This window comes from Rutilus rutilus, assembly GCF_951802725.1.
Source record: "Rutilus rutilus genome assembly, chromosome: 15".
Lineage (NCBI taxonomy): Eukaryota > Metazoa > Chordata > Actinopteri > Cypriniformes > Leuciscidae > Rutilus > Rutilus rutilus.
In genome coordinates, this window is record NC_140220.1 from 7343779 (window position 1) to 7368554 (window position 24776).

Genomic DNA, 24776 nt, shown 5'->3' on the forward strand with positions numbered 1-24776 from the left:
GTAAGGGAATGGAATATTTATTAAACAACTATATGCATTTGAATATTGCAGTAAGCCTATGAGATATATAGTTTGAACACCTGGGTGGGCCACTCAAAAAAACTGCAGGCACTGACCAGAAAAAGAACATAAACAGAGAGCATGTGGACCTCATTTCTGAATTGTAAAGAGGCGTTCACAGTCATTTGTGGTGACTAAATGATGAAAGTGAACGTTGGCAATGCAATGAGTGCATGTGCAGCCGAGAAAAGTTTAACTTTATGCAAATGAGCAACAACGACTTCTTGATGTTACTGTGAATGATTTCACTGTTCTGTAGAATTGGCTCATTCAGTCTTGTTCATGATACGCATTACGCACTGCTGATAGATGCACCACTGTTCAAAAGTTTGGAGTCTGTAAGATTTTCTTTTTAATTAATTTAATATTTTTATTCAGCAAGGATGCATCAAATTGATTAAGTGACAGTAAATGTTACCAAAAAAAAAATCAAATAGATGCTGTTCTATTAACTTTCTATTTATCAAAGAATCCTGAAAAAAAAAATCTGTTTCCACAAAAATATTGAGCAGCACAACGGTTTTCAACATTGAGAATAATAAGAAATGTTTCTCGCTGCTGTAAATATGGCTCATGAATCAGGTAAAACGAGGCACAGATATAAACACACACACACAGACATTCACATACAAACAAACACAGGGGAAACACTGAGTGCAGTAGTTTAAGCACTGTTTGCTGAGGCAATGACCTGAATCGATGAAAGCAGAGTGAAACAAGCTTTAACGCTAAAACTACAAAAGCATGTATAATGTAACTCCACAGACAGATCTCTACATCGGAGCTACAGCGACATGTCCAAGTATTAATATTAAAGTAATAATATAATAAAGTTACACACGACTCCCATTGTAAAAAATAAGGTATCAGAAGATAATTCTAGTAAAAATTGCAGACACCCACCTGGATAACTCCTTCCATCATGCTCACCATCTTGTTGACAATGGCGATGACCTTGTGCGTGCGCTCGGACGGGCTGATGTCGGGCCGGTATTGGCTGGACATGACGTAACGGCAGGTCATGTACAGCACGTAAGTGGGAGACAGCTTGAAGTGCACCGTTGAGCTGTTGGTGTAGTTAATGATGGCGGACAAGAAGGCATCTTCGGCTATGGGGGGGGTAATGATGGTATAAAGGAAACATTAAATGGGATGGACCAAGAAGGAGAGAGCTAGATTTTAGCATGCTCATTCATTTAAATGGCAGTTGCATGGCTGGTGTGTGGTGATTTTTTTTTTTTTTTTAGCCAGTCACCTGAGCCGGAAATGCCATGTTACTGATTAGGCTATTATAACTTGCAGTGAAAAGCATGTGGAAAAATCAACTGTAATATTTTATAATACATTTCATTTTGTGACATTTCATTCAAGTCTATGTTGCTTGCAAATTATGTTATAAGGATCCTGCTTTTAGTTAGCCCATAACATAACTTATGATAACACATAACATACATATAACAAATAATAACACATTACATATAACACATATAACATAACATGACAACACTTAACCATAACTCACAACACATGCAACAGATGCTTTCAACTAAATAAATATGCAAATTGGAATGTATGAATGCAAACAAAACATATAGTGGGTGATTATTTACTTTTACTATTATTATTATTTTTTTGTGCATAGTAGAAGAACATCTCTGTCTCCTAGCATAACACTCACTCCTGCCACCTAGTAGTAAACTTATGTATAAAGTAAAGTAAAGTATAAAGTATTTTTTATGGACAGAATGATTTTTCCACAGAAAAATTGATATATTAAAATATAAATGATCTTGAACTGACTGAACACTGATAGAACGGGTTTTTTAGCAGTCATCAATACTTTCCATCCATTGATCTATGATGCAGCTAACCATAAATGATTTCTATAATTAGCTTTCTGATTTGTAATCAGCACAGCCAATGAAAGCACAGCTATACTGTGTCTGCAACACCCAGGAAAAGCTAATGGCAAAACATGTACAGAAACAAAAAGCCGCCATACACCAGACAAAACACACGATCCATGACCCAGTTAAGGTCAGAAGGCACAAACAGAAAGGAAAACAGCACAAATCAATCGGTTTTGCTTTGTAGGTGGATGTGGTACTCACAGTTTTCCCTGAACTCAATGCTGGCCGGCAGTGTGAGCTCTGGGCCGTCCTGGGACCTGCAGGGAAAGAACTGTTGCTCGATGAACCAGTTAAGATAGGACAGATTGACACCACTGTCTACAGACGCCCACCGCTCAAGAGACCCCGCTCCTGTCCTGCCGTACAACATCCTGTCACAGATGTCAAACTGTGCTGTGCGTGTGTGTGTGTGTGTGTGTGTGTGTGTGAGTGAATGCGTGTTCTCATCTCCATTGGATTATTGATGATGAGACTGAAGCCAGGTGAGCGGCGGGCTTAGGTGTCTCAGGTTCAGACAGAGAGACAGGGTTAGGTTACATATAGAGACCTGTACCCGGCACCGACTCCATAGAGACCCTCACTGACTGATAGCTGACATGCACAAAACTTGCTGTTACTGAACAGAGAAGGCAACTGACATGACATGGTTTTCTGTCATACACTAAATCAGATTTTATCATATTTTCTGCGCAACTGCAGAGGTAAATCAGCAGAATTCTGAATGTATTTAAAGCAACATCACATCAAAATCACCCCCAAAAAATGGCAATGGCCTTATTTTGCATAATTTAACATTAGAATAATAATGAATTATGCAACAACAAAAAAAGGCTTGCAACATTTATTAAAATAATTATAATAACAAAATAATGTGCATTAATAAAACAATATTTTAATTTGATTAATTTTACTATTAATAAAATAATAATGGTTATTATAAATATTATTACTTTCTGAATAAATGTCCCTGGACTTATTTTGTATAATTCATAGTTATTTGCAAAATTATTTGAATTATTTCCTCTCTCTTATGGAACATTATGGGCTTACACAACAAGATGATATTATTTTCATCTAAATGTTTCAGAAAAAAATACTTGTGTGTAAGTGATCATAAGGACGTGGTAGTAATTTTAAGAATAATTTTTTTATTTATTTTGGTCTGTTACCAAATTCTGATCCATTTTAACTTTTAAAACAACCTATGGACAATTTTTTGTTCAGACTTAGAAAAGGGGGATTATTGAGTGTGGTGCACAGCCTTACCCAGTCTTCACAAATCTGAAATAATAATATTAATAATAATAATAATAATATATTTTTCTAAATTGTTAGGCTATTAGATAACTAGCTAAGCTAGGCTAGTGGTGTACTAATTAAGCTTTAATAACATGACCACTTTGAGTGATATGACCAAAATCTTATAAGCAACCCACAGCAAAACAAAGACTCTTTTTAGTACCATTAAGCATATCATACTTTTTATATTGTTCATTCATCCATGTTTCTTAATCGCTTAGCCCTGTCCTTTAATGAGAGACAGCAGGTGGAAAATGTTCGCTTTCGCTTTGTTTCACACAGACCACTCACTGACATAACGTGCGCGACATCTGTATCATCTTGAAAATAATGCATTGCAACTTAAATTTACATTAGGGATGGTTCAATTAGATGATAAGAATTAATTTTTTGTGAGACCTTTTCATTTTTCAGATTATTTTGCGGCCAAGTCCTTACCTTCCGTCAAGCTTGTTAAAGTCCTGCTGTTCTCCTCTGATCATGGGCTTCACCAGGCCTCTTTCACTGTTGTTTCCTGGACGTTCCATCTCCAGCTTCCCTGAACTCTGAAACAACCAAACATCCCATAAGAGATCCATCACACCACACACAAATACATGCAGAGATCAAAATGAAGCAGGCAGATGTGACACCTTGCTTGTAGGGAGAGCAGAGCCACTATGAATGTCCCCGTGAAGGTCAAAGGTCGTCTCTGCGACACTTCTGGGATAGAGAAAGACAGACACAAAAAGAAGGGGGGGGTTAAAAGGAAAAAAGCAATAATTTCAGCAGATGTCATGAAAGTAAACACTGCCCGTGGCCAAACAAACAGACCTGCACACGCTCTAAAACACACAATTACATTAAACCTGAGCTGAATGGAAAGTCAAACAACAGCAGCGGCACACAGCCTCACGAACACCCGGATACATGAGAGTGTGTGCGTATGTGTGTGTGTGAGCTCTGAAGGCAATCAATAACACGCCAACATTCTTACCAGGCTAAATGAATGAGCAGGAATCCTACAGACTAACGATACACCCACACAGTGTTTGAACGAAAATGATACAAACGAAAAGTACCGTAAAAACAAGATTACAAGGCAGCAAACTGCTACCGTGTTCAACAGCTGTCAAACAGCTGTATCCAGCTCTCAGCTTTCAGATAGACATAGTATATCCAGGTATCATCTATACTGCAGCTTGGGTGTGGGCACTTCAAAAAGCTGCTTTATATATTAAATAACCAAGTGGTGATGTCCATTTTTGATAATCCAGAGAATTCAATATTTTACAAATTAAAGGTACAGTCCTTTTTTTGGAACTTGATGGATGCAAACCAAAAGATATGATTATTCTGATAATATATTAAGCCTGGCATCAGTGCGAAAACAGCTCCACATTATGTAACTCCAAACAGTACAAGTAATATTTAAAAAATGGTTAATTCTTATTCAAATCTCTGATAGCTGAGAGCAGAACTGATTTTGATCAGAAATTGATCTACTGCTGTATTAATAGTAAAGCAAAAATGTTCAAAGACAACCTAAAGTTGCAATGTGCAATGCTGTTTACAATACACAACATGAAGCAGATTTACAAAAAGAGATTTTTTTTTTTAAAGAAATTAATACTTTTAATCAGCAAGGATGCATTCAATTGATCAAAAGTGACAGTAAAGAAATGTATGATGTCACAAAAGATTTTTTTTTTTCAAATAAATGCTCTTCTTTTGAAAAATGCAACTGTTTTCAACATTGCTAAGCATATTAGAATGAGTTCTGAAGGATCATGTGACACTGAAGACTAGAGGAATGCTGTTTTTACTGTATTTTTGGTCAGTTAAATACAGAACTGGTGAGCATAGGAGACTTCCATCAAAAACATTAGAAAAAAATCTTACCATCCCCCAAAATTTCTTTGCATTAACCTGCAGTATAAGTAAATTTTTGTACATATGTGTTACAGCACATAATCAGAAAAATCAGATACTACAAGGACTGAGCCCATGTCTGATCCTTCCCATCAGCAAGCTTCCCTGTCCTGGAATGAGCACCGCTGTAATCCAGCGGAACATCAGGACATCAGATTAGAGATTTCTGCTTACTGCCACAAACACGTTTGCTAAGAGATGACATGTTTTCACATCAAATCAATGCAGGAAATGAACCTAATTGAACCTAGACATTATGAACGAATGACCTGAAATGACCACAGATTTCATTACAGCGCATACACATACTTGCATGGAATCTACATGCTCACACAAACAGCTCAAAACACTAAATCATTTGCAGAGTTGCAGGGAAAAAAACTCAGTTGACTCAAAAAAGTCAACATAAGAAACAGGAATTACAACACGGGGCATAGCTCACACGTTCTAACAGACAGTCATAATCTAATAATAAAACTATTACTAATGAGGTGGGCTGGGAAAATTGGTGTGTTATGCAATTAATGTATATGTATAATGTTTTATGCATTTCTTGAGGCTACATTTGAATTCACAAGAATTCATATATAATTATTAGTGCTGTCAAATCGATTAATCACGGTTAATCACATCTAACATGAGTTATATATATATAATATATGTGTGTATATATATTTTTTAATTTATATATATTACATACGTGTGTGTGTTTTTGTCTGCGTGTCTGTATATATACGTATACACATTTATAGGTATCTGTGCAGTATATGTATAAATATGTGTGTGTTTAAACCGTATATACACAGACAGTTATATAATATATATATACACACATATATATTATGTAAACAAAAACTTGTGTTAGATGTGATTAATCGATTTGACAGGACTAATAATTACATACAGGTATAACATACCCAAACTTTTGAATGGTATAACTTTTGAATATAACTAAATATGTTGTAGTTGAGGTCTGCTTTTGTCTTGTGAGATTTTTGGTTTTCTATGCATTTTTTGCTGTAGTTTGCCTTTTTTTTGCCAAATAATTTTGTCATATAAAAATGTTTTGTTCTTTCCTCATATTTAAAAATAATAATAATAAAATATGTTCCTCATATTTTGATGGTTTAACTTGTAGGATCATTAAAAACAAATATCCCCTCGGGACATCACTTTTATTTAACTAATATACAAGTATATATATATATATATATATATATGTCAACTAACCACTAAAAATAGTTTCAAAAGAAACTTTTGAGTGTAAGAGTTAAAAGAGCGCTAATATTTTAATCACATTTGTTATTAGATAATACCAAAACTGTAAAAAAAAAAACTAACAAAAACTCAAATAAATAAATAAAGGCTGCTTATAATTAAATCAAAGTTTGAGAGTAATAAACAATACAACAAATCTTCATGGTCACCTGATCACTCAAGTGTACAACTCGTGTAAAGCATGGATGTACTCACCAGGACAGCTCTCGACTCCTCTCTTCCCTGTCTGATATGTTTTACAGTGAAGTGTGTGTGTGTGTGTGTGTGTGAGCGTCACTACTCTCCGCCCTGTCTCAAACACACTTCGCCAGCATTTCTCTCTGAAATGACACTGGGACACACCCCTCTCCAACCCACGCTGATCAGATTATAGAGTCTCTCTCCGCCTGTGGCCGACATAACCTTCTGCTCACCCTCTCCCTGTCACTCCTCCAGCCTCTTTTCCAACATTTCTCACAGTAAAGGCTGCATTTAAGACTCGAAATCTGAGAGGACAGTCACTGCAGAAGACACCATGAAACTCCTGTTGCCAAGGAGCAGAGCATCCCATAACACAACGCGCACTGGTCATTCAGAGTGACGGCAGTCACAGATATAAACGTCATAAACAGAGAACAAACAAACGAGAATATGCAAGTAAGACACTTAACCATCTAAATACTGCCATCTAATGGCTCCACAAGTGCAAACCATCTCATGAAGAACAGTGACATACTAGTTCGCATCTGTAGCATTTTGAAGTCAACTTTAACAAAAACAGTCATAATGTATAGGTGCTATCATTATATAAAGAAAAACATTCCCTGTTTTTCCTAACTCTATTTTGTGGCTCTTTTATTTTTTAACGAATAGCTTGTCTGTAAGTTTAACTACTTTCAATAAGTAGCTGGGCAAGCAACAAAAGAAGCTTCCCCAGCGCTGTGTCTAATGTTACACAGAACAACAGATGGTTCATTGTGCAATACAGCCACAGCTGGTCAAGAAAAGATCTATCGTCTATCGTCAAAACATTTAAACTATATTAAAGCCTAGTAATATATTAAAAGATGGATATATAGTACATGCATACTGCATGCATACAGTATACTCTCACTCTCTCTCTCTCTCTCTCTATAGCATATCTCAAAGACAAAATCTGAACTATATTATCACTCAGCTCTAATCTGCTAAATGTAATTAAGTCATGAAGATATTAAGATATTAAGATATAAACATGAACATCATGTTTGTTTTGTTTTTGTTTTTAAAGCTGCTTTGAAATGATGTGTATTCTGAAAAGCACTACATAAATAAATATGTAATAAATAAGCTCTACGTGACTTCTGATAAAATGAAAATCTCTCACCCTGATTTGTGTCTTCCCTTCATCATGAGCCCTGGGTCTCTCTTGGACATGCTGTGGTCGTAGCTGGGGTCTACGAATTTGAAAACGTGAGTGGCCCCGAACTGGACAGTGTCACCGCTGCGCAGAACCGTAGTGTCCGAGATCCGCTGTCCATCTACAAACGTCTCAGCGTCCAAACTGACAGGGGTCACGGTCACCAAGCCGTCTGCATGCATCAGGTCGCAGTGGTGAGGCAGAATCCCAGGCCCAGCCAGCTGCAGTGTGGGAAAATCAGGGAAGTTTTAGGTCTTTAAACGTTTCTCCCCGTTTCATTGTACTACGCCTGCTCCAAAGTTGCCAAGAGTTTTCCTTACCTGGATGTTTCCCTCTTCACTCCGATCAGATCCGACTTCAGTGACGCTGTGCTGTAGTCGGTAGAGTTTGGGTTTATCCCTGGAGTCTGACCCATCTAAAGAGCAGCCACAGAGCAGTGAGACACACACATTTGTGTTTTCTACATTTTACTCAATTGAAAACACAAGCATGTGCACGTTGGCACAACCCATTAGTCACTTCTGTGCTTAAGGCCATGTAAAAGATATGCAAAACTACATGTTTCCAAATTCGTCTACTGTATAATTAGGCTGTTTTCACCCCTGAATGTAAAGATGCAACTCCCCCGAGAGGGTGTTCCGGGGTTGTACAGTATGCTAATTAAAGCACTGCCTCTAAAAATACACTACTGCACAAAAGTTTGAGGACACTATGATTAAAAAAAAAAAAGAATACTTTTATTCAGCAAGAACACATTAAATGGATAAAACGTGACTGTAAATTATAAATGTATTTACTGTTACAAAAAAACGTTGTCTATTCTGTCTGTTTTTTTTTTTTGTCAGTTTCCACAAAAATATTAAGCCGGACAACTGTTTTCAACATTAATAGTAGTAAGAAATGTTTGAGCAACAAATCAGCACATTAGAATGATTTCTGAAGGATCATGTGACATTGAAGACTGGAGTAATGCAAAAAAATTCAGCTTTGCATTACAGGAATAAATTACATTTTAAAGTATATTAAAATAGAAACCAGTTAATGTAAAAATATTTCACAATACTATTGTTTTTACTGTATTTTTGATCAAATAAATGTAGCCTTGGTGAGCAGAAGAGACTTCTAAAGACATGGAATTTTTTTTTTTTTAATGGTACTGTATATACTGTAAATGCTGACCTCACTCATCAACTAGTTGTTTCTTGATTGACTAGTCAACCCTCATGACACATCCTTACTAATAATTGTCAAGTACATTTATGAATACTATGCAAAAACAAGTACTTTTTTATTTACCTGAAATTGGAACCTGATCACGATTTTTTTATTTTTGCTAAGAAACAAAGTACTTTTTCAGGAAATCCAGTGTTATAAATGATGATGGGATGGTTATGGTTATATTTTAAATCAAAGATTAGTGAGATGATTGGCAATTAGGAGTTATAAGCAAAATGCAAAGCACAAACAGTAAAAGAAGGAAATAAGATTTAAAAACATCATGTGTTTTGTATGTTTTGTGGGGTTTTTTAATAGCCAATAGCCCGACACAGCGTATAATAATGTAGGTGACGTATAATAATGTGTATAATAATGTAGGTGACATAAGGTGAAAAGTCTTTAGAGTAATTTTAGAGACATTTTTGTAAAAAAGACCATGTAACCGGGTCATGTTGGCTTTTAGGTAAGGATCTCTAACCATGAATACATGGTAAAAATAGATATTTAGGCCCTGTACACACTAATACTTTTTCGTTTGAAAACGCATCTTTTTCTCTCCGTTTTGGCCTTCCATCCACACTGATACAGCGTTTCTGTCCTGCGAAAATTTAGCTTTTTGAAAATGCTTATACAAGTGAATACATTTGAAAATGGTGTTTTCGCAACTCTGAAAACAGAGGTATTTGAAAACGAAGACGCATTTTTAGTCATGTGATGTACATTGAACCGATAAGTATGTATGCCTGTTATGTTCTATTCACTTTCACACTGTTGCTAAAGATATGATACTTTGTAAACTCTTCATAATCACAGTACTGCAAAGATGCCAGAAAATGCACCCACAATTGCTGTCCTGCGGCAAAACATGAGAGCAGTTGTGTTTTAGACCAAACATATAATGGTGACTGAGTGCGAAATGGATGCATTAGTGAATGGTGAGATATTTAGCTAAATAAAATGATCCTGCCAGAAGAATAACATGAGAACTTTATCATGTCTACTCCGTCTGTATCATCTCAGTGAGCTTTTATGAGGTTTTACGCATGCGCACTAGGTGTGGCTGAGACACTTTTGGAAAACGCTTGAAAATGCTAGTGTGGACGGAGAGAGTTTTGTAACAAAAATGCCGTTTTCAAATGTATCCGGATTAATGTTGACATATCCTTAGCAATTATGTAAGAGTCTGAGTGAGCAAAGCTGGGAACTTTTTACCAATACAAGGAACAATGTGCTTGTAAAACTAAATACTTTACCAGAAAATACCACATCCATCTTCTCTAGTGTCAACAATCAGACCACATAACTGCACACATTTCTCTTTCAGAGTGTGTGAGAGAAAGAGGTAGAGCTAGGGGAGGGGTGGAGGTGCAGGCAGGTTTGTGTTACCTTCATGATGGCGGTAGTAGTAGGCATAGTGACTCCCTCGCCCTAGGATGGGACACATGCACAGGAGCCAGGAGCAGACAGAACGGCGGGACGCACGCCAACAACGCGCCAAAGAGAGAGACAGAGAGAGGAAAAGCCAAGGAGTACCAAACGCAGCAAGAAAGAGAAAAAGCGCCATAAGCAAGTGGTCAGTCTGTCTGCTGACACAAACTCAAGAGATGAGTAAATATGTCAATCAATTTCCAATTTCCGATCAATCAGTCGCTTCCAGCGTAGAGAAGGTGTCATTACACATCAGGAGAGTTTCTGGTCAACTCTTTGCAGTTAAAAAGCATTGGTTATAAACTCAGTGAGAGGGTTAGTTGTGGGCCATAGCAGCGGGGAACAGTATGCAAGCAGCAGTTAGACTGAGAGACAGCGTTAGTGAGGTTTAGGTCTAGATGATGCGAATTTCCACCTCTAAAAAACCATCAACTCAACTGAAACTAAGGTGTATTTAAGGGTTCTCACTAGCTGACTATACAGCGGTCCAGAGACTGAACTCAATTGTTGGTCACAGCTCTACTCATGCGTGAATGTCAGTGGGCAATTGGTGGGCCACTCTTCATATCTGTCACATCAGTGCAACTGAAACTCTAGCGCAGGCTTAAATCAGCATGACTGATCTACGAACAGCTCTGCTACCATTCTATGATATAAAAGCCTCTGTTTCTGCTCTAATTTTCCTTGTAAGTGGATGTGATGTCATTGTGTATGTTTGCGTGTATGTCACCTGGGCTCAGTTCAACCAGGTAGGGCAGTTTCTCAGGAGGAATGGATCCCTGCTGCCCCATCCTGGTGTCAGGCTTACGTCCTTTCCTTGGAACGTAGTCCGGAGGACGCTTTTTCAGCTGGAATACTAAGGCCTCTGTAAAATGGACAATTTTGATGTAATAGCACATTACAGTCAACAGGGGGTGGTATACGCTGGTGTAACTGAGAGCCTTTTTATAATCTAACTCCTTTAAATGCAATTTTAGCAATTTAAGCATGCAAGAATGCATAACTGGCATAAAGAGTGTCTACATTCCAAAATGTGTCAGAAAATGACAGCAGAATAAGAAATGGTATGTTTTGCTGACCTTTATCACTGGTCCAGTCTCTGAGGATCTGCAGAGGGCAATCGGTGTCATCTAGGATGGTCTCCTTCACTTGTTTATCATTTACATGAATCACCTGCACAAAGTGAACATGCACACACTTTAAAGGCCAAATTTACTAAACGGGCAAATTAGCATGAGAGCGCAATCCCATTAAAGCACAGATGGGAGTGGAAAGTTCTGCGCGTGATCTACTGACGCCACACAAATTAAAGAACACAGACGCATCCGGATAATTTCCATAATGACCAACGTAATCTACCAAGAGCAGCGCAAATTAGCATCTGGTTTAAGACATGCTTTTTTAGGGTGGTAAATAATGGTGCAAATACTCGTAAAACGACTGGCGCATATCACCTTGCACGATTCATTTAAATACTCTCCTCCCATAAATTTTGCATCTGAAACTCCTACAAATGCATATGCAATAAGGTCAGCCACAAAAATAACCCTGTCCACGCCTTTTCAGCGCTAATTTTTCACTGTGTCTCTTTAGTAAATCCTGACTATAGTTTTTTAATACCAAAAGGGGGTTTGCACCGGTGCATGCTGTTTGCAAATCTGGCCCTAAGAGTTTAAAAATACAATTCTGTTGCCCAGAGAACTAATAAAGTTTGACTTATTTGGCAAAGCACAGTAATATTTCAGTTTGCACTCCAGGCAGGCAGTAAACACCTGTTTTAGTGACAGATACACACTCCCTGCCACGATTTAACGGCAGCTTTATGGACAAGTCGTGTATGTAATTAAAATTGGCCAGAGTGATGGGATAAGATGTCACGATGGCACACTTCTCTCAGAAACTCTCAATGTGATTGGCTGAGATGGCGGCTGAAAAGAGCTGTGACCAAGGGCGCAGACAGCCCAAGGTTGACACTTTTGTATCAGCGATGTTTGTCATGTGTTGACAGCAGAGATTAGACCGGCCACTTCAAGCTCTTTCTGCTCTCCTCCTCTACACTTCCTCCTCATCCCCACGTATATATCTCTCGCAGCATACAGCGCTAAACATGCGCAGGCGGGGCACTTCAGAACTGCACAATTCAATTACTCTCAGCTGAAGAGGTGAAGCAGATGCCAGCTCATGGCTTTAATCTGGAAGATAAATCATGCGGTGGCCTGATGAAATATGCTGGATTTGATCACTGGAAGAGGAGGGGATCCACCGAGAGAGAGACGGACACGGAAGGGACGTTGAATATGATTAATAACTCAGACTCACATGGTGTGTGCAACCACAGAATTATGAAGAAAGTTCCAAAGATTTCAACAAAAGGTCCATCATTAATACAATTCTGCATGTGCCTTACGTGTTCATTTAACTGCATATTTTGGCTTAACTCTCAGCTGTTTTATTAGGGAATTTTTATTTATTTATGAAAAATGTATTAATAAATAGTTAATTTATTAATTGAATTAATTTATTAAAATAGGGATTTTTTTTATTATTTTATTATTAATTCTAAACATATTTTTACTTTGAAACCTTCAGCGCTCACATTTATTTAAGTGAATCATAGCCTTTTTAAGTTTAATAATCACATTAGGCCGTATTGTGGTTCTTGTTTTCCCATCCTCGGATTTTAAGCCCTCTTATAACTATAATTAAGACTTTTGTTGCACCATTTAAGATATTTAAGACTTGACTGAAAAAGACTTTTTAAGGACCTGTAGGGACCATGTAAATAAATAAACACATAAATACAAGTGAATTTAGGCATCACAACATTATAACAGTATAATATGAAAAATGGATATACATTTTGAGATTTGTTAAAGATTACATTTAACAGTGTTATTTACATTCATACATTTAGCAGATTCTTTTATTAGTGTTTTTAAAGATTAACTAAGTGAGCACTAGATGACAGCAAAGGTAATCTAAATGTAAAAACAGGGAGAAAGGAGCACACATAATTTAAAATCCAACATAGACTCTGATTGATACTGATTAAATCGTTAAATTTATAATATCGGCAGGATAACAATAAAATACCAATATATTGTGCATCCGTCCATTCTACAATATTTAACGATGCTGCACCATCAAATTATTCATAGGGAAGTACAACTCTCTGAAAGCATCCCCTTGAAAAAGGGGGAAAGCGAACACTGTGTTAAACCTCACCTGGGCGATGCAGTAATCTCTAGGGTTTTCCTTCTCCAGACCATATTTCTCCAGAGCCTCGGCCACAGCAAAGTCAGCCATATCAGTAGTTGAGAGCAGAATGGTCTTGTAGGGAATGTTGGGCTTCAGACTATCGGCGTAGATCCTCAGAGTCCCTCCTAAATGAGAGAGATAATGTCAAAAAGAATTAAGAGCTAATAGTGCAGAGATTAGCAGTAGACTGATACATTGGCGAGGCCAATTAATCAGATCATACTTGGCTTTTCCAGATTATCAGAATTGGCTGATAATCATGCATATTAACTTTTCTATCTACCTTGAGTCAGCTCCAAAGGCAGACCGATATATTGGCATGGCCAATTACTTGGCCAATACTCGGCATTTGCATCAGTTTAAAAACCTGCTGACAGCATAGTCAATGTACGATTTAATGCCGATTTACACTAACAGAATTAGCTGAAATTTTGCTCCTAAAACACCCTCCTATATTCTGAATAATCACTTTGGTTGTGTCCAATGCAGGTAGTAGGATTTTATTAGTTTCGCAGCAGACACAGTGTGAGAACTCAAACATCCCCAACACTGGGATCTAAATCCCACCACGTGCCTCTAACCATTTCACACACTGCTTAACTCTTGTCGGACGGGGTGAATGTGATGACTAACTGGGAGACTTTTTATGTGTGTCACATTGAGGATTTGCCTCTGGTCTAAACCCTTGGTAGCAGACATACGTTATTATCCTGATTACATAAGCTTGGAAAATCTAAATATTCATGTCTGCCCAGAACAGAAAGGCTATTTTTGGTGTCGGTGTAAACAGAGCTAGAATATAAAGTTTTATGTTGAGGCCTGAAACGGTTTCCAAATTGAAAGTAGGTGGTTCTTTGGCAAAAGGTCCCAACAAGTGTAATGGACCTGGCAGGGTTCTGGTTTGGTGCTCTCATTATAAAATTACAGTTGACGGTATCCCATGGAGACATACTGCTGACATCATAGCCCATTTTGCATTAAAAACAAACAGAAAGGTCTTTTTTTTTTTGGACCAAATGATTTCTAGATCCACATATAGACCTTATGCGCAAGAGAAACGAGCGTGCAGCCATCTTCGAATTTTGTCTTAAAACTTCTGTTTTTGCGGTAGCTCTGTATATTTCTATGGCATCGATGTCGAAGACTAATTAGCTGATGAAGAGGATTTATTTATTGCAGAGTTAACAAAAGTTATCATGAGCATTGTAATATTTGAAGCGGATGTAATAACAAATGTCAGTAGACCGGAAAGATTTTAAAACTAGCGGTTTGTTCATAAAGCAGCGAAAACAAACTCAGTTTAGTACTGAGAGGTGGCTTTATGTGCGCGCACATTCGGTGGGAGCACAAAATCTGTGGGAATAAGTAAAATTATGCACAAATTCAACTGCGTGTAGTGTCGGAGAGGTCATGAGAGAACAAGAAAGCGAAGCTGGTACAGTGTATCTATTCTGTCGAACATTAGCGATATTTCAGTATCAAAATGTATCGAAAAATCTATATTTTTACAACACTACATTGCACTGTTTATTATTTCAGAAGCCTTTTTAAAAGACTACAATTGAAAAATGTATATATCATAAAATTCAACCCGCAAAAACGGCTAGTAGGAGTGATGTATGTGTAACGGCTTTTGTAGCTTGTAGTTTCAATAATTGGTCGTAAGACTTCCATATGCAAATAAGCACTATCATGACTGGCTAGCCTCTTCGCATACAAAATGATTAACAGTGGATTCTACTGAATAATCTGCTATGTAAATACAAGTGGTGATGTGTCACTGTAGAAAATGTTTACGTAGTAGTGCCGTACAAACCTGAGTCCGGTCGACCATCTCCGCTGCGGAATTCCTGCATCCTCTTCTCTAGCTTCTGCTGTCGTCTCCTCTTCATCACCACCTCGGGGTTAGAAATAGTCCGTGTAAAACTGGTCTCTGGCATGTCTTTATATACCTCAGCAGCCAACCTGGAGTCTCTATCAGGAAGAAAGTTAGCAGAAATTAGCTATCCAGCACAACACCACAGAAAGAGAAACCTAAAATGTTCTTTCACGACTGCTTAGGACAAGTGAAACAAAAGAAGCTGAGTGGATTTGGTTTTTAAGATGCTCTTATACGATTTACCCACAAACTGAGTCTTACTAAAATTCCTGTAAAACGACTGTAGCCTTTATGTGCCCATCTATCATACAAGGCAAATCATAGTCCTCACCCATCCTCACGGTTCAACGTGTGATCGTCTCCATCTGGAATTCTAGAAAAGGCCTCCTTCTCCCTCTTCTTCTCTTTCTTCTTCTCCTTCTTGGACAGTGTTCTTTTGAAGTTCTGGATCACCCCCTCCTTCTCCTTCTCAGGGCCATTTGTCAGTGCTCTCTGGTGGAGAGATCAAGAGGAAAAATAAAGAGAAAGAGAGATGTTGAGAAAAACTGCAGTGAGATATTAAGTAGAGTAGGTTATGGCTAGACCCACATGGATTCTATTAGGAATAGTAGAATTAATCCAGAAAATTCTTAGCATCCTCTTTCATGTTTAATTGTTCCTCCCTTATTGGAACTGCATTCTGAATAAACATTTAAAATTAAACTGTACAATTTGAATATTAACTTTCGATTTTATATTGCTTTTAGTTTCCAATTAGAGAAGTACCTTTAAAATATTTATATGTTAACTTTTATTATAGTACTAGCAGTTAATACTTAATATTATTCATTTAAATTTTTTTTATTTAATATTTAAATGATTTTTAAATAATCTTTTGCATTATTAACTTTTATTATTAGTTAAAAGGTGGTGAAAGACTAATGCTGAATTATGTGGAACAATGAGTTTCTATTGATTTCAGTTCTAAACACTCCAGAATTTGTTACATAGGGATTTCAAAATATTGCATTATGAATGAATAATAAAAGGCCAAAGCAAGGATTGCAGAGTTCATATTCAAGCATCCTGAACAAGTTACTCTACAAGAGAGCGGCCAGACAGATGTCACAACACCTCTTCAGCTCTACATCATCAAATGGTTGAGCTGAGAGCAACTGAATAGCTCATTTTATGAACGAATTGAGTTCACAGTTGATATAAAAGCAATTCGTCATCAATTACTGACATGAACCACTATTTCACGCTCCTGGTTACACTTACTCGTCTTGTTTTGCGACGTGCAAATTAGTTATTTTCTGTGGATGTGTGAGATTTTTGAGTCATTAGCTGTTATAGATTAACCACAAGAATAACAAAGTGCCGTAAACAGTAAAGCTATTTGAGTAACAAACCAGTGTGTTTATGATTAAGATAATAATAAAAAAAAATATATACCAGTCTGCAATATTAAGCAGCCTAACAGGCTGTTTTTGTACAGCTAAAATAACTATGAGCAAATGACACCGGAAGCCGCGTACATTCAAGTTATCATAAACCATATCCACTCTTATGTTAAAAATAAGGCAGATAGCTAAATGCATAATAAAACCATGACACTGGCATCTTCTCATCCTGAGATGTTACCAAGTTTTAGTGGTAAACAGTTGCCACAAGCACTTATGATGATGACTTACAAACATACAGTACCACGTTTTGGAGGGGGGAATCCAACTTCAGTTCGGACTGAGCAATCAAACCAAGTGTGAAAACAGCCTAAAACGCAGAAAATTGTTGGGATCTACCGCCCACACACCTAAACACACACAGTCTTGCAGACTCAGACAGTCCTAGCTCTGAGTTTATGTCTCTTTGGGGAGTATTGCTGCACACAACACTAAGAGCCACTGAAGTGAAGAGAGAGAGAGACAGACGGAGTAAAAGCAAAAAAAAAAAAAAATTGATCTGCTCCAGTTAAGCGAGGAAATGAAGTGTCTGCTGATGCCTGTGCGTTTGTATGTCCTGAGAGGGTTTTTAACTGACGTGCAATGGGCCGGCTTGCGGAGAAGATGGTTTTAGGGGCCGTCTGAACAGCAGGGGACTAAAAAAGCTGTTCCAACATAACCAAGAGCAGAAAACTCAACAGGAACAAACAGACACCCTTAGTGAATCATTACAAATCTGCAGCTCCTGCGATCAAGCAGAACAAACCAAAGAAACAAGCTCTGTGAAAGGGAGTCAGCCTGGTCTCTCTCTCATCCACGTTTCCTCACCTTGGGCATGATGTCGTTCTCGTTCTTGAGAACGAAGCGGCCCTCTCTGTCGTCTTTGTTCCAGTTCAGCTGCACGACCAGTGGTTTCTCGTCCAAGTCCAGTTTCCTCTCTTCTGTCACAGAGACAGATTATGCCAGTCAGAAATTCACCTCTCTATAGACTTTAAAATTAGGCTAGTCCAAATGGGTCTCATTCTTTTCTTAATTATTGCATTTAATTGAATGTGATATAAAAAAAATATATAAAAAAAGATTAAAAGTGTTTACAGAAATTTGCTCTGCTCATGTTTTGTGAATAACCTAAAGTTGTGTTATTTACAGATATTTTGTGAATTACAGATAATTTTATCTACTGCAAACTTGAAGATAGTTACATGTATTGAATGGACTAGAACTCGGAACCTAGTACATCGGATTCAATGCAATATTACAATTCAATATTTATATATAAAGCACATTTTTAAAACAACCAAGGCTGACCAAAGTGCTATACAGAACAACAATACTTAGTTTTTAGTCACCAATCAGTGAAAAAGGTCTTCCTGACATATCGTATACGCAAAAACAATATTATAGTGTTTTCTAAAAATAAAAGGAAGAGCAAATATGAAATGTGCCATCAAATGCAACCAGATTAACTAAAATTTAAAGTATGCAACTACATGCAATGTTTTATGAACTACATTGTGACAACAACATGAAATCGAGATTTCATTTGCCAAGTATTCTTTCAAAAACATTAAAAAAAATTATTAATACAATTATTAATTGTAAAAAGTCACAATTCCCACAAAAGTTCCCATGACTCACCGCCACTGACGTGGACCTCATAGAGGGAGTATTTAGGAGAAGACAGCATCCTCATGTCGGGTCTGAACTTCTCTGCCAGCGTCTCGATCACATCCTGCGTGGTGGCCGTGCTGGACACTCGGATACACTTTGTGGCGAAGTTCCCCGCCACGCGGTCCTGGAAGTAAAAGCGCATCACGCCATGGAACTCCAAGTCCTGAAAGAAGAAAAAGAACACAACAATCAGTTCGTGCGGTTTCAACGCTCATTCAAAGAGCACCTTCACCATTCAGATTCACATTCAGCCTGCCGCAAAAGATCACCTCTTGCCCATCTGCGGTTAAATCTAGCAGTAGGCTACATCTGTACCATCTCTGTTGTGTGAAAAAACGAGCAGCTCTGTGTGGCAACATTAAACTCGTAACCTGCAGCGGAGGCTGATATTTGAGCTGGCCGAGCAGGATGTATCTGGGACAAGAGGACAGCAGCCTTAGGACAACAGTGAAGACGTACTTGAAGAAGCCTTTGTGTCTGTATAATAGAGGAGCAGGCTATCAGCTTACACTAATATTGTCTGATTATACCACAGCAATATGAGCATCAAGAGTGTTTTACACTCATCTCGATGAGCTGCAACAACACCACACCGGATACACAACTCAATCACATTGTACGCTGTCGTTTCTGGACACACCCGAACACACGCCTGCTTGTGTGCCACAGTGTCTTACAGATGAGATTTCTGGACCCTCAGGGTCATGGTCATGAAGTTATATTTAGCAACAACAACCACAAAAAACTATGTATTCAAATTGTCCAGCACAGAAATGAATGCTATTACACTTGTGTGAACAGACACGCCCCAGTCAAATTTGAACTATAATGAGGCCATACAATCAAATGCATCTATTCTATACCATAAAGGAAAAGTAGATAAAAATGGCATGAAATAGCCGTTGCAATGCATTGAAATCCTATAATATGACACACTTCTTAGTTAAAACAGCAGGAACTTCATAGTATTCATAAGGATTTGAGGTTGCAGCACCTTTTGACCAATGAATTTCCCTGACTTTTTCAAGATCTTTCCAATAGTTTATATAGATAAAGATTTGAATATATATAATATATATAATAAATTAATTAAACATATGATATATATATATATTTTATTTTATTTTTTATATATTCTTCAATAGCTGCTTTAGAAAAAAGGTGCCTTGATGTCTCAAAGCCCTCAATAAGCAAGAAGGAAAAATGACTCCTATGCAGTGGAGGGAAACAAAGGCTCATAAATACACAAAACACAGATAAGGGAAAACATTTTGGGATTCTAATTCCTGAAACGTGAATGTGTGTGCGAGAGGTGTGTCTTCAAACATCAAGAGAACAAACACCATGGCAACCAGAACAATGAATGTCAGGAGAGTCACCATGTGTTTCCTCAAAACACAAAGGGTTGTTTCCTGTCAGGTCTAGTGTGTACACCAAAATTCAGCCGGTTTGATTACATCTGTAACAAAAGGCCTAATAAAGAAATAATCAACTAGCATTACAGTGAATTTACCAGTTATGGGCCATTGCTAGACACAATCACGATAAAATCAAATGATTTTTGTTTAAATAAAATAACAATTATACATCACTTCATTTCTTAATCACTTTTTTTTTTTTTATAAATCGATCAGATTTAGAACCAGAACGGTTCAGTTAATCATGCTGGATTGTGCTAGACTTCATAGAGTTCAATTATCTAGCACACACACAGACAGAGGAAGACAGCAGAACACACTCTTCGGCTTCACACAAGAATGTCTTTGAAGCATGGTAAGAGGGTTTGCTGATGAAAAGGAGACACATGAGAGCTACGGCTGACTCTTTGCCCCCCGTCGTCCCACCTTCGACCTTGGAACTCTAAACCCTGCTGGAGAAAACTCATCCCAGCTTTATCATCATGCGTACAGAGGGACGCACAGTCTGAAGCCCTGCACTGTGCCGTGGAGCTCATAAATCAGTTATGGGGCGAGTAGCAACCTTTCATCTCTTATCCATTTGAATTTAAGGAATTCTGAAGTCGAGTCGAAGCTTCCATCCAGGCGGCTATCATCAGGCTTGTCTGCTGAGGACCATAAATATGTCAACAGTCACCGCTTTCAGCATATGGAAAAACACGTGTGGAGCAACTGGAAAAATATCAGAGGTGGAATTTGAAAAATTCCAAAAACCTTGACGATACCTGATCCATTCAGGGAAGCGGGGTCCCTCAGTGGTGGTTAAACTCCAGTTTTTCACGCATTACTTTTTTCCAGAGGTGGAAACTGCACATTTGATAAAAAAAACGCTCTATGCATTGAAAGATCCTTTCAGGCACAATAAAACATTTTTTAAAAAGAATTACATTTGCAGGGAAGTGGCTGACATAAGAAATGGTGAAATTATACCAGCAGGGGGCGACGACAGGTTATTACAGCCTTCATGCAAATCACCAGGCAGTTTAACAACAACAAGCTTATGAGCTCATAGGTCTATCTCGAAGTGGAGAAAAAGCATAATAAAACATGTCAGTGGAGAATTTCGGTCAAGCTTGTGGCGACCCGACCTGACGATCACTCCCAGGATAACTCAAAACACATGGGGACTGCAGCCACCTCCCAATTGACACATCAGAAAGCATTTTAAAAGCATTTATCTTCCCTGAAAGTGGCGTTTAGTGACAACGACACAAGATTTAGTATTTTCAGATTAAAAAATATGCATTAAAATGCGGTTTCTATGATGTGGTTTCTAACTTGTTATATTTACATGTGGCAGATGCTATAATTCAAAGATAGGCCTACTTCATTCAAGGCATCGTTTATCACTTTATGAATTCCCTAGGAATCAAAAACATGATTTTTGGCATTGTTAGTTTAATTCTACACTGCTTATCTGCACTAAAATACCTTGTTCAAATCAGCCTGTATAAGCAAAAATAATAGTGATGCTTGCCTTCACCAGTATGCTACAAAAAAAAAGGTTGTCCTCAGTATGAAACAAAAGTGGAGAATGCAAACAGGCTAATCTGCTCACCACACCGTGTATGACTAAACATTTCCATGTCCCAAACTGACAGTTCTGACCATTGAGATAGGACTGAGTCAACAACTTCAGCCTGCATCCATCTGCGACGTCTACATACAAGAATGGCCCTGAAGACCACAGGGTCAGTGTTCATCTCTGCTCGAGCGCAATTAGCATACTAATAGCCCAGCTCTGCTCTGTTCTTGTCTCCTGCCTATCAATCTCCATAAAGAGAAACAAAAACTAATCACTTGCAACACCAGCAGGCCTCGGTCGGCTACTGTAGTGATCAGTTTAAAGGGATGGTTCACCCAAAAATGAAAATTCTGTCATCATTTACTCACCCTCATGTTGAGTTTCTTTCTTCTGCTGAACACAAAAGATGATATTTTGATTTGAAGAATGTTGGTAACCAAAATGGACCCCATTGCCGAAGTCAACTGTCCGGTTACCAACATTCTTCAAAATATCTTGTTTTGTGTTCAGCAGTGTTGAGGGTGAGTAAATTATGACCGAATTTTCATTTTTGGGTGAACTATCCCCCTAACGTCTGCTCTGCCAGAACTACCTCAATGAGTTAAAATCATGGAAAACAATAATTTTCTTGCTCCTTTGAAACAAAAGTAGGGATGCACAATATATCAGGACCATATCACTTCATGCTTATGCAACCTATTTTCAGATTTTAGACAACTTTTGCTGTCATTTAGCACTAAAAACTATACCATAATTTTGCACTGTCCCTTTTATCCCTTTAAGAGCACCATTTCTGGAAAAGCAGTCCCTCATTGATTATAGGAACTACTTCATCTCAACTATTCAACTTTCTCATTACATCATCTTAAATGCATAGTATTAAATAATATCAACATCCATATTTCATACAGTACATTATAATGCTGTGATAGCTAAACAGACTTTAGCACCACAAATTTGATTTGACATTATTTTATTGATATTTTTAACAAAATAGTATAGACTTAATATTGTCCATAATAAAAATCAATGTATTATTTAAAATAAAAAATCATCACTTCACATCATAATTAACATATACATTTATTTAACATTTTATTTAAAAATTAGAAACTAAATGAAAAATAAATTATTAGTAGTAAAAAATTAACAAAGAAAGAACTAGATAATTTAGTAAAAGTCTTAACAACTAACAAATGAGATGGCCAAATTTTCCTGCTCAGACGAATGACAGTGTGATCCATTTCTGCCAAACATAACAGAGTTCACTTACTTACATATATGTATTAAATGTACAGTAGCAAAAACAGGCTGTTCAATTCTAAGGTTCTGAACGAGGGTCAAAAATAGTCATCTCAATCTTTATGGTGCAAGAAACCTTGATTAGCATTATAAGTAGACTTCAAAGAAAAATATAAAATGTTACAACCGGATACAATATGTCCCCTTTAAATGTCCAGATCATTAAAACCTAGTAAAGTACCAGAGAGGTCAGGGGGGCCATATTAAGTTGTTTTAAAAATGCAGTTAAGCAGAGAAAGCACATTCCTGCGTACACACCTTTCACCTCTGACAGAGGCTGATCCCAGGGGAAATCAATGTGTTCAACAGGTCTCTGACCTGGATTAATGCAGTGGTGTGTTCAGAGGGGCGGCGTTAACCCCACGTCAGCAGGACACCCCGCTCGCAGAGACAGACCACACCATTAACCCAGACGAGCGTTTCGCTGATTTTACCCCCCATAGAAAACGTCTGGGCCTGCAGAACAAACTATTGAAATAACGTAGCAACAGAGCGCCACGGTCACTAAATTCAAACTTTTGCTCTTTAACAAAAGAAAATTAGACTTTAGCGGTCCTTAATCAGATAAGGAAAGACCAAAGCAGAAGTTGAACATCTAATTACATCTGAGTTTACAGAAGACAGGCAGCAAAACACTATGTAAACAACACTCTAAAGCCTTATAAACACACATACTGTACAGAGAGAGAGAGAGAGAGAGGGGAATGACAGAGAGAGATGGAGAGTGAGATAAGCTAAAGAATGTCAACCCAATATGAGTGAACAGGAAGAGGAAAAACAGGACCGCAGAGAGAGAGAGAGAGAGAGAGAGAGAGCAGGTTTGTCCTCTTCCTTCTCTGACTCCTTTAGTTCTGTCTGAGGGAAAGAGAGCTGTCCAATGTCATATCACACCCCATTTTATTTCAAAATCTGAGAGGTGACATTTCAGGCAAAGGCGGTTTCATGTTTAGCGTTGGCAATTGTTCTATGCAACACAAGTCACAGGAAGGGTGGAGCAAGGATGGACAACGAACATGCTTCTGTATAAATCAACAGAGCAGTGTATAAATATATTTTTTTATTGCGAAATAATATTAAATAAAAATTTTAGCAAAATAAAATACATCTGATCTCAAATAAAATAAAGAAATTGCTTGGCTAACATTAAAATAATATATACAAATCTCAATTCAAAAATGGCTGTCGTTTCAAGGGGTATATTTAAGAATATTCATGTATTAAAAACTTTTTTATTGCCGATGTGTGAACAGCTTGTGACGAAACATAAAAAACAAGCCTTTCCCTGTCTATGTTGTCTATGAGAGCCTGTAGACTGATCTTTACATAAAGGACTTATGGGTTAATTAAAACTACAGCCATACATAGCCAGATCTATATAGTCTATAGTCTCAAATGATCATAACAGTGTCATTTTAATGACCTAATCTGTCAACATGAAGCCGGTGAATTGCAGAGCTCATGTAAACGTGCATATCGCTATGATCAGATGCTTTCTCGTCATTTTTGTTGTGTGTTTATTTTGTTATCGAGAGGAAAGCGCGCCGCACATATTTACACATCGCTCTCAGCGCGTGGACGGCATTGTGATGTTTGTTAAAAGTATATCGCTGCAAAGGTATTTCCAACTTGTTTTTACTTCTAAGAAAAGGAACTTTGCCGTGAATGTATCGGGGCCTTGAATCATGTTCAGTCTCTTGTATGTTATGTGTGCATGAGTGTGAGCAATAAGTTGCTGGTTGCAGTTCACTTAACAGCCACTGGTGTTGCTAATAACAAAGGTG

The 24776-nt window shown here is 37.7% G+C and overlaps 1 protein-coding gene across 11 annotated transcripts in view; it reads right to left on the minus strand.

The window, feature by feature from the left end:
• Positions 1–24776, minus strand: part of afdna (afadin, adherens junction formation factor a) — a 119435-nt gene that overhangs the window by 45795 nt on the left and 48864 nt on the right. For 8 of the 11 annotated variants that reach the window (XM_084433015.1, XM_084433022.1, XM_084433020.1 and 5 more), the window contains exons 2-15: positions 18679–18874; positions 17869–17981; positions 15951–16111; positions 15557–15714; positions 13708–13865; positions 11562–11655; positions 11213–11347; positions 10441–10482; positions 8157–8251; positions 7804–8057; positions 3902–3971; positions 3708–3814; positions 2172–2227; positions 964–1169 (exon numbers count right to left, since the gene is read on the minus strand). In XM_084433015.1, coding sequence (XP_084289141.1) covers positions 964–1169; positions 2172–2227; positions 3708–3814; positions 3902–3971; positions 7804–8057; positions 8157–8251; positions 10441–10482; positions 11213–11347; positions 11562–11655; positions 13708–13865; positions 15557–15714; positions 15951–16111; positions 17869–17981; positions 18679–18874 — 1845 coding nt within the window. The remainder of the gene's footprint in view (positions 1–963; positions 1170–2171; positions 2228–3707; positions 3815–3901; positions 3972–7803; positions 8058–8156; positions 8252–10440; positions 10483–11212; positions 11348–11561; positions 11656–13707; positions 13866–15556; positions 15715–15950; positions 16112–17868; positions 17982–18678; positions 18875–24776) is intronic. The other 3 variants (XM_084433018.1, XM_084433017.1, XM_084433014.1) reach the window with 2 other exon arrangements.